At 41.1% G+C, this 11,136-nt stretch overlaps 1 protein-coding gene across 1 annotated transcript; it reads left to right on the top strand.

Annotated features, from left to right (window-relative positions):
• Positions 1-8,364: 8,364 nt before the first annotated feature.
• On the top strand, positions 8,365-10,894 carry LOC116257682 (probable aquaporin PIP2-1). The gene is made up of 4 exons (XM_031634639.2): positions 8,365-8,763; positions 9,244-9,539; positions 10,136-10,276; positions 10,415-10,894. Exons 1-4 carry the CDS (start codon positions 8,460-8,462, stop codon positions 10,532-10,534), a joined length of 861 nt encoding a protein of 286 aa, XP_031490499.1. The 5' UTR covers positions 8,365-8,459; the 3' UTR covers positions 10,535-10,894.
• The last annotated feature ends 242 nt before the right edge of the window (positions 10,895-11,136 follow it).

Here is an 11,136-nt window from a genome sequence, read left to right as displayed (position 1 = left end):
TATTGCAGGTGATGAGAATAAAATAGACATGAGGAAGAAGGAAAGGGCAGCGTGTAAGTCAGTGCCCGCCACGGACTGGGTGCCCCCATTTTCCTGTCTGCACCACTCAATTCAGCTGTTACTTTCCTCGAGCACGCGTGCGTTCAAGCTTATGTCTGCATCTCGTTTTGCTCCTTCCTTTGGAGCCGCCATGGCTTCCAAACGGTTGTCTGCCATAAGAAGTATATATGAACCCTTCCCCTCCATGAAACTTAAATTCCCGAGGAAGACAAGTGAAAGCCTTCTCTGCCCAGTTGTTTTCTGCAATTAGGATCCTCGATGCCAACTTTGGAGCTGCTCACCTCTAACAGTTCATCTTCCACATCAACACATATACAGAGGGAGAGAGAGAGAGAGGGAGGGAGGGGTCAAGTAAACAGCTAAAGAAGAAACAGTTTAGTGGTGGTAAGGAAGGTGCAGAAGCCAGCTTACTGTTCATTGAGAGTGGCAAATTAAAAAGCACAAGCAAACTTGAATAGGATCTGCGGTCCAGACCATTTTAGAAGACAAAAAGGAGACCAGAAGATGAGGATCTGATGTGGAGTTCCAAGGAAGATTAGGGCCTCCGCTTTTACATTAATTAAATTCTGATATTGGAGGAGGTTGAAGTGGGGGAGGTGCAGCTTTTTCTTGTCAGCCTCACAGGCAACGGCACATGGAGCACAGTCTCATCTCATACCACCCACTCCGACTCCTTACCTTTTCTTTCTTCTCCTGCGGCCATGATCGCTACACTTCTGTTTCCTCCTCTTGACGCAAAAGCCACCGACCTTCTTTCCTTGGTGGTGCTCTGAAGCACGCATTTTGTCTTTGTAGACCACGAAGAAGCCGAAAACTTTTTAACACGGCCTTCCATTGCTTACTCGGATTTGGAATTCTTGTTCCAAGTTCACTCAGCCTTCGAAGGTGATTGGAGATACGGATGTGATCGGATTCTACCCAGATCGAATTTAGTGTTGTTAGATTTAAGTTACTTTCTCGAAGACATTAAGTTCGGAATGTGACCATCATTCAATCGATTTTTTTTTTTTTTGGTAGGATTGGATATTCATCATATCTCTTTAGCTCTCATCCTCAGATCCAGTCTGTGAAAAAGGATGGCATCTTCTTTTCTTCATCATATCCTCCAACTAAATAGTTCTGAATTGAATCTGTAATCAATTATATCACACAGAAAGGGAACCGAGGAAATTGCAATAAAATTACAAAAGGAAGCGACAAAGTGTCACCGAAAAGATACGAAGGAGAGAGTCTTTTCCTTTATTTAGAGAGAGAGAGTATTTTAGTTTATTTGAAGTTGATTTATGTGAAACAAAGAAATCCAAAGTGTTCGGCCTCTCTTGAATTCCTTTCATCTTTGCAATCGCATGGAAATTTAATTTGAAGTTGGAACTGCAATATAATTATCCCCAAATCGGTCGCAAATTTCTAGAAAAGACAATAGTACCAAGCGGTTGCCTTTATTCAAAGGTTCACTGGGCAATGAAGGACCTCCTTTAAGATGGTTCTCTTATTTTAGGATTTATAGTTTCGATGATATTTTGTGTGGCTCTTATTTTCTTGAGGAAACCACATAATTTACGGGTCAGATAAACTAACTTTTCAATTGTTGAAAGTGGGTCATTTCAAAGAATTGGGTACAAGGCCCACATTGGAATTTAAAAAGAAACAAAAAACAAAAAGGTTGGGCGCTCAATGCATATGAAGAAGAAAAAAATGAAATATATATACTTTTATATTTATATTCGTTCGGTCGTCCTGACAAGTGCACTTGATGCACGTGGTACTCGGTGATTGGTTGTCCGCTGTTCAAGGACGTAATGAAGTTCCTACTTTCGGTTTAAGTAAATCCTAGTTTGGACAAATAAATACATGATATTAAACAGTCGAACATTAGAATATTTAATAACTGGTGGCATTAGGTGGAACGAAAGGTAGTGATGATATCGAACTTTTGTTTTAGGTCTTTTAGTTTTATATTCGTCTATGCATGAAAGTTTTCTTGGTGCACATTTTAATATACAAGCAAGGTTGGAAAACAAGGTCAAAAAATTTTACTCGGTCATAAAGTTTGACCTTTTAGGTAAAACTTTATATTCCCGGCACTAAAGTTATGGAACCTGCTAAATGGTCTCGGAACAGTTGTTAATACAAAAATAAAAATAATCTTTTTGCTTGGTTTAAGATCAGGAACTTGCTTATGGGTTACTGAATCATGCATATTATATCTTTTCTCACTTAGTTTAATATAGTTGTTCTTCTCATTGAAAAAAAATAAAAGTCCGACATCATTTACTTCTCCAGTTTAGTTTCTCTTTTCACCATGCCAATGACGATCACTTTTCTTTCTAATTTCAGTAAAAAAACGAACGGAGTGTTAAAAAAACAAAGAAAGACAATCACAATCTTTAAGCGATTGAGGACTTTGTTTTCGAGTCAGCCAATTTTTTTAGGTTGCTGTTCATTTTCTTTTCTTTTTTCTTTTTATATTGAAAGAATTTTTTTTATAAAGGATGCTCTAGAAAAAAAAAGAAGCCTTTTGTAATATGTAATTAAAAAAAAACATTTGTTGTTTCCTTTTGCTTAGTGCAATTAGTATTCTTGTTCATCCTGTCTTTCTTTTATTAGCTTAAAAAAAGTTTTGATTTCAAAAACATTACAACCAGTAGCCTAGCTACCTACCCACACCAGCAACAAAATTTTTATATATTTTTACATAGATTTATTATAATTATTTATTTATTTATATATGTTGTGTCTCTTTAGAAATGAGAATTTTTATAACAGTGCCCCATAACAAAAATTTATATATTATTTTTCTCTATTTATAGCACTAGCCAACCTGGTGGCAACATGAGAAAGCATACCAACAACGTGTTTTTATGAATCTGCCTCAAATATATTGACAGAATGACAAAATTAATGTGCTAGTGTTTCTGCGGGCAAATGCTCCCTGAGTATCGCTATTATTATTAGAGTCAATATTGAAGAATGTGATACAATGCAAACAATGAAGAACCTGCTCGAGGTCGTTCATGTTGCTTCTCAAATGTGTTTATCATTTCAATATATTATATTGGTGAAATTGTGAGGGTTGATTATATGTGTGGTAGATATTCCTTTGCAAGTGTGTGATTATCTTGGTTCTTAGTGATGAATTTGAGAGGGTTACATGTGTGGTGCATATTAAGCGTTGTGTATTCCTGGTGACAAAAACACCACCTAACCAAATTTCACGTCATCTATGAAAAATGTGTTTCTTTCTTGTTTTCTTCAATTTTGTTCTTATAGGAAGACTTTTCACACTGGGTTGCACTTTTCTTTGGATTCTATAAGCGTTTTCCATGAGCATACAAACAGCTTCTAAGGAGGTTGACCTATTTATTCAAACAGTTCCAATCATCATCTTCCACTGTATAAATGAGAGCATAGTTTTACAGTACAAAATGATGAAGAAGATTTTAGGACATGAGTGGGAGAAAGGAAAAAAGAAACAGTTCATGATAGCAAGCATGGGTGTTGCTTCGAGGATACTTTATTTTTGTCTTCCTTTTGAGTATCAGGAGTGCAAGTGGATCACATGTCTCACTTTATTTAAAGTTTTTTTTTTTCTTTTTTTTTTCAGGAAAAAAGGAAAAAGAAAAGGAACTTCACTTAGAAGAGCAGTGGAAAAGAATTCCAAGTTTTGAATGAACTAGGAAAAAGCTTTCCAAAAACGCAGCATTAAACTAAACTAATTCGAGATGGGAAAAGGACGTATGGCGTGAGGATGATCATCGCACGAAATTGGAAAAAGAAATCCCGGCTCCACCGCCGGAGTTAAGGCCTATAGAAATCAAACCAAAACGTAGTTGCCTTCTACCAGCCACCGGCAATTAGTCTGCCCAACAAGAAAATTTGCAATTTATATATGAGATAAAGTAAAAGCGAGACAACATTTACCAAAAATACGGATCCCTTTTGGAAGAAGTTCATGATGCCAACTATTTTTTTCTTTAAAAAAATTTCCATACAATCATATGTTAGTTAAGAACTTATGCAATGAAATTGAAATGGGAGAAAAAAAAAAGGAGAAGCATTTTGTCATGCAATTTATAATCTCTAAAATTGGAATATATATATATATATATATATATATATATATATATATATAGAGAGAGAGAGAGAGAGAGAGGCTGATAGTTGATATAGTCCCATGCATAATGTAACAATATAAAAATTTAGTCATGTACTTGTAAGAGATTTTCAAAAGCTTATAAAGAGAATTGTTATGTGGTTAGTCGTCTTTATTCTTAACTTTTTTCGGACTGAAAGATGCATAATGTAATACTCTCAAAATTTTGAACATTGTGATGAATCTTCAAAAACTTATAAAGAAAGTTGTTAAGTGGTTAATTGTCTTGATTGTTAAGTTTTTTGAGAGACTGAAAGCAAAACTTGAAGTGGGTCTGGTCGTTACACTAAACCTAATGATATAGACATATATCAATAGTCTTAGGGGCGGAGCTAAGATTTTTTTCAGGAGCAAACCAAACAATCCAACTTCGGATTGGAGTGAGATCAAACTGAACTCGAATCTAAAAAATACATTGCGCAACTAATTTTTTTCATTGTATATATATATTTTTTCCAATTATTTGGGGTAGGGCCATGGCCTAGGTGGCCTTCCCCTTCCCTCTCTCTGCCCCAGAATAGGTCTCATCGTGTTTGTTGCATGTAGTAGCCGGTAGACAAAGGGTTGCTGAATCTACTACCATCAGTAACACCTACCTTTCTGCTGCGCTGGGGCTGTTGGCTTGTGAGTCTGTGTTCAGGAAGCAACAAAGTCACTCAGCTTGGCTGGTTTTTCTCCAATCAAGAAAAAGAAAAAGAATATAGCTTTATAAATATTCTTAAAACAAATCACAACATTTAAATGATGGCTTAAAGGTTAATTTAAAACAGGGGCATAACTCAAAAGGGCGGTATGCGCAAAAAGGAAGACGAATGAAGAGCTTCATCTCTCATTTGGAATAATCTAACACTAGATTAACTCTTCTAACTTACCAACATTTTCAGTCGTGTGTTTTCTTCTCACTTACAACATTTTCAGTCGTGCCAAACACTAAAAAGCTGCAGAGCACATGCCGGAAACTGTCCAACTTCCCGTTGGCAGTTTGGGATTTGGTAGTTGGAAAAACGGTGATATGTGTTATGGGTAGCTTCCATGAAAAATCATTCGTCCATAACGGCCACATCCGGACCAGGGTGAAACAGATCTTTACGTTATTAAAAAAAGGGAGAGAAGAACGGAAGCAGGTGGAAACCGTTGGCGGCGAATAACTTTCCGGCCGGTTGAAAAAAAAAATTATAAAAGCATGATTGCCGTGGCCAAAATCCGGGCTGTTCTTCTTCTTCTTCTCATGCTTCTGTCAAGGATGGCGTCAACAGACTTCAATTATTTTTGCAATATAAGCGGCCGGTATGATAGTCAAACGGTAGGAAACGGAGTCGAGATTTTCTTTATTCGTGTTTGCTTTTGCTACTTACATGAACATCCCCCCTGAAGAAAAGAAAACCGCAGAATGAAATAACGTCAAGAGCCCAACAGTGAAGTGGAAAACTTGTCACGTAGCCATCGCATCTCGAGGAAAAAGAGCCGTTGGGAGCTGAGGGTCAGAAGCGGACCCGACCCAGAACCGTAGGATGGAGAGAGGACGACGAAGCTCTAATCATTTTTTTTCTGGCAGGTGGGCCCCACGAGAGCAGAAATAAGAGGGACGGGCCCAGTGGGGCCCACATCGGCACGCTTTGCTGTGCCCACCGCACAGCCTCCGGCTCGGGGGCCGGTGGTCCACGTGATCGACAGCCAATCACAGAGCTGGAAAGTGGGGGCGCGGGGCCCACTTCATGTTGGCGTGGGACCACCTTGGCTGACATCCTTTTTCTTTCTCCTTCTTTTTTTTTTTTTTCTTTTAATTAAATTTAACGTTACAGGACAAAATGGCGGAGATATGATGGGTCGAGAGAGGGAGCGTGAAGATTCAGATCACCAAGTCTCCGTCATATTTCCCCTTGTTGGTGGGTCCCAGGGCGGGAGGTTCCGGAGACTTCCGAACCCTGCCATCCTACTCTTCACCTCTAAAGCGGCGCCACGTTTCAACGTGAAGTACATTTGTAGGAGTTCAGTCTTAATCTTCCAGACAGACAGAGATGGGATCGCCGGCCGCCCAGTTTACCGATTATTAACCGGCCGGTGTAAAGCAGAAAGAAGGTTTTTAACTAGATTTTTGTTTATGTTTTACGAAAAAAAAGTTTAAAGACTTCAAAAATGAATATCAAAGTAGAAAGAAGAACGAGTTGAAATTACGAAGATTTTTTTCCTTTTCCACTAATTAAAGATTTACAAGGTATTATTATATGTAAAACGATAGACAATTCCATTTTGACTGTGAGAAATGACTTCACATATAGTATTTCAGAACAGGTCACGATTAGTGTACATAATCTTCCGTTTTTCTTGCTCCCCATATTGCATAAACCTCTCATGTTCTCTCTCTCTCTCTCTCTTACATTTTTCAAACCAGTAATAGTTTCATGGATGATTCTTCAGTTTTTAATGCTGATAGCTTCGCTTTAGTTGGTTTGTTTTCATCGATACACAGGAGGCCGCCTATTCAAGCGTCGAGGTCTTTGCTTCGATTCTAAGATAAAACCTCGCGATTTCGACATCCCTTCTATCTAACCATGTGAACCAAACTCCTTTTTTACCATCTCCCATGCACGAACGAATAAAATAAGTTAAACGCGGATTCTCCACACCTTGTCGATCGTGATAAAAGCATTTCGATGATTGGTGCTGCAGGAAAACAAAATCAAAATCTGTTTTGTTTTTCTTCAGCTGTAAAAGATTCCCACCGTTGTGTCCCATCCCATCCTCGGAGAGACGACGAGTCCTGAAATTTGGTGCTCCCTTAAATTTCTCCTTAAATACTTGCACGTCTTCTATCACCAACCACTTTTATATATATATATATATATAATCTGACGGCTTATGGTTATAAGAAAGGAAAGGAGGATGAGTTTGAAGGGCGAAGGAATAAGAAGAGAGTTTTTGAGTTTGATGAGATAAAGAAAGGAGGAGGAATGCCGTCGACGTGAAATGAATGGGTCGTCTGAACCTTTTTAAACTTCACCCTGTCATCATCTCTCATCTGAGAGCTAAAAAGAAAGGCCCTGCCTGGTGGTGGATTCGTCATTTTATCTCTCAACGGCTACTCGCGGGGCCGGAAACCGGTAACTGGCGAGCTGCTTTTTCCTTCATCGCTGTCGGGGTGGGAAAGAGAAGAAAGGGAGAACGGTCAACCCGATTTACCATGCTATCCTCCCTTTCTTTTTTTATTTCCATCCCTCCGGCTTCTTCCTTTTCTTTGTTTGGGTTTTTTTAACAGTTTTTTTTTCAAAAGCAAGATAAAAGGGATAAGAATGAGGCCCCTGTATATCCGTACGCATGTTTCTTGAAAAGATAATGTCTAAAATGCCCTTAGTTCAGTGGAAGGTTTTTTTTTTTTTTGCTTGGCAAATTTATGATTGGGACTTGAATCGATAAACGATTAACAGCCAATTGACTCATGTTGATTTTTAAAATAGCTTGAATCGAGCGAAGCGAATCATGATCAAGTGAGGAGACAAGTCGAGTTAAGTCAAGGGTGAGCCAACTTTAACTCTTAACCAAATTTTCTAACCATCCAAGCTAATTCTAAAAACCACCTTAGCAAAATGTTAAAAACCTACAACAGAACCATTGAAACATTTCAAACGACAAGGTCTATCGGTCCGAGATGCTTTATCTCAAGCTTCCTTTGATGCAAAAAGTTTTTTTTTATGGTAAAATTATTAATGTACAAAAGAAACAATTTTTTCATAAAAAAAAATCAAACTTCTTTTTTGCTTGAAAAGTTTTTCTGAATTGAATCATGGTAAAATTTCGCTGCAAAAGACGGTACAAACCTCAAAAAAAAAAATCAAGATTACGTGATATGTTTTTTTTTGTACTTCAACGGTGCATGAATGAAAAATAAATAAAAAAAAACCCATCAACGGGAGACGTTAACAAAGGGTATTATAGTAAAAAAGAAAAAGAGAGGTTGACCGAGGGATAAAAAGGGAAGGGGGGAGTGACCGGCAGGGCCTCCTGTGACGAGGAGTGGGCCCCACATTGCGGTCCACCGAGTCCCTTAACAATTGGTGTAATGGAGATTAGTCGGTCTGGACGGCAGTTTTTTTGTAAAGATGACGGGAGGCCGTCATACCGGACGCCCAAGGGTTTGCCCATAAATACCTTCCCAGACGCACTACATGACCAGAAGCAGCAGCCCTCACACACACACTCTCTCGCTCTCTCTGGTTTGGTTTCTCTTTCTTGGTCTTCTGGTAGAGGGATGGGGAAGGAGGTCGAGGTGACAGAGCAGGGCGCCGGGTACACGGCCAAGGACTATACGGACCCGCCGCCGGCGCCTCTGTTCGACGTCGAGGACCTGACCAAGTGGTCCTTCTACAGGGCGGTCATAGCGGAGTTCATAGCGACGTTGCTCTTCCTCTACATCACCATCGCCACCGTCATCGGCTACAAGCACCAGTTCGCCACTTCCAACGACCCCTGCGCCGGGGTTGGCGTGCTGGGAATCGCCTGGGCCTTCGGCGGCATGATCTTCGTTCTCGTCTACTGCACCGCCGGAATTTCAGGTCTTTTTCTCTCTGTCTCTCTCTTTCATACACACAAAAGGACACCTCCAGGTGACAAGACGGGCTTTCTACCTTCTTTCTCGTCTGCTTTACTCCCACCGATGACTGGGTTTGGTGGTCGACGAGTGTTATGTAACAAAAACGAACAAAGGGTGGAAAGCCAGAAGGCCGCCCACTTCCCTGATGCCTGTTTTCTTTTTGCCGGTTTCGCTTAAATAGAGAAAAAATAAGTCGGGATGGAAGTGGAAGGCCGCGTGTTTCATTTGATACATGCATCCGGTGGCCGAGTTTTCAGAGTGTTATGGTCTTGGAAAGACAGGGGATCAGGTTTATGAAAGAAATAAACTGTCTATTTTACTTTCTGCTGAAAATTTTTGGCGTTACTAACGCATGGATTTCTGTGTGACCCGGTTCTACTATATTATAGGTTCTAGTTCGAGGACGTAATTGTTGGTTTTGGGGTGTTTTGGTGTGTTGCAGGCGGTCACATTAACCCGGCCGTGACGTTTGGCCTGTTGCTGGCGAGGAAGGTGTCTCTGATCAGGGCCATCTTCTACATAGTGGCTCAGTGTCTGGGTGCCATCTGCGGTGTTGGCCTGGTGAAGGGCTTCCAGAGTGCCTACTACGTCCGGTATAGGGGAGGCACCAACTTCCTCGCCCTCGGTGTCTCCAAGGGCGTCGGCCTCGGGGCTGAGATCATCGGCACCTTCGTCCTCGTCTACACCGTCTTCTCCGCCACCGATCCCAAGAGGAACGCCCGTGACTCCCATGTGCCGGTAAGCCCACAGCATCAACTCCTCAAACTAGACCTCCCCTCCTCTCTTTTTTTTTTCTCTCTCTCTTTCTCTGCCGTTGTTGGTGGTGGCAAAACTGGGAAAATCAGGCTCGATTATCGCCACCACGGTGCAGCTTGAGTGAATTACGGTTTCATGTTCAGGTTGACAGCTCCAGATGCCGTCGACTGGGAACATAAACGCCTCAGGGAAACACTGTAGGACCCTTTTCTCCGGCCTAAATTTCCTATCTTTCTCTCTGTACTATAATGGGTAGTAGGTTTCCCTTGCACTATTATGATGTCATTTCTTCATCTTTAAGGCCCACTGTGTTGCAGTGAATGCGTTAGCCTTTCACCTTTTGCTTTTTACGCAAGGCGAGGATTAGGAAATAAAAAGTCGTAGGATTCCCCAGCCCTGGCGTGTTCTTTTGGTGGGCAGCTTTCTCTCGTCTTCTCATTTTCACTGTGTTATCTTATATGACTCTCTTTAGCTTTTATCTTGTGTCTCGGAGCCTTATCTGGCTTGGCCGGAGTTTGGGACCGATTGGCCTTGCTTACGCCCTTCTTTCTTTTTCTGTGGTTTTGTGAAAACTGCAGGTTCTGGCACCATTACCCATTGGGTTCGCGGTGTTCATGGTCCATCTAGCCACCATCCCACTCACGGGCACGGGCATCAATCCTGCCCGTAGCCTGGGCGCTGCGGTCATCTTCAACGACGACTCCACCTGGCACAACCACGTAAGTGCTCCAGCTCCTTCCCTTCCCACCCACTTTTTATTGTCTGCTTCTGCCACTGCCCACTCTTTTCAGTTTGAACGCATTATCTTGATATTGGGTGCCAATTTGATGACATGTGTCTTGTTCTTGGGGTTGCAGTGGATCTTCTGGTTGGGGCCCTTCGTTGGAGCTGCCATTGCTGCTGCCTTCCACCAATACATCCTCAGAGCCTCTGCCATCAAGGCTCTTGGTTCCTTCAGGAGCAACCCCAACGTCTAATTCTACCATATCTGCCTTTTCTTTCCAAAAATCCGTCTCTTTTCCTTTTCTTTTCCTTTTGTTTTTTCTTCTATTGGCGATGATGGTAGCCGGGCGCGGAAAGGATGAACGATCGCTCGATATCAACTAAAAGCCATCTGCGCAGGGAAGGTGTCAATGTTGTCAAAGTGTCTTGCAGATAGAAGCCTGCCACCCACACCACCAACCTCAACCTGTGTAGATAAAACTTCTACGTTTTTTATTACTCCCCTTCATCTCTGCTTTTTTTTCGTCAGTGAGAGAATTTGCTACTGTGGTCTCTTCTCTTTCCATGTACTTGTGAATCTGGTCTATTTATTTAATAGGGTGTGGCTTTGTCCATTCTGCTTTCCCTTCTTTGGCGAAATGCGGTCCTTTGTGTTACTGTGTATGCGATGAGAGGAATCCATTAATTATCGCTCGGCCACAACTTTTTTACAATGACGAGGGCGAGTTTTCTGGAAAAAGATGGAAGAGAAAGATATATAGGACAAGAAGGAGCAGGAGAGTAGAAAGATGCCATCAAGGCTGACCCCTTTGGGGATCCCACCTTGCCAATAAATAATGTCCAAATAATTTATGAA

The sequence above is a fragment of the Nymphaea colorata genome, chromosome 1 (assembly GCF_008831285.2).
Source record: "Nymphaea colorata isolate Beijing-Zhang1983 chromosome 1, ASM883128v2, whole genome shotgun sequence".
Classification (NCBI taxonomy): domain Eukaryota; kingdom Viridiplantae; phylum Streptophyta; class Magnoliopsida; order Nymphaeales; family Nymphaeaceae; genus Nymphaea; species Nymphaea colorata.
The sequence above is the reverse complement of the archived record's forward strand: the minus strand, read 5'-3'. Positions and strand labels throughout refer to the sequence as shown.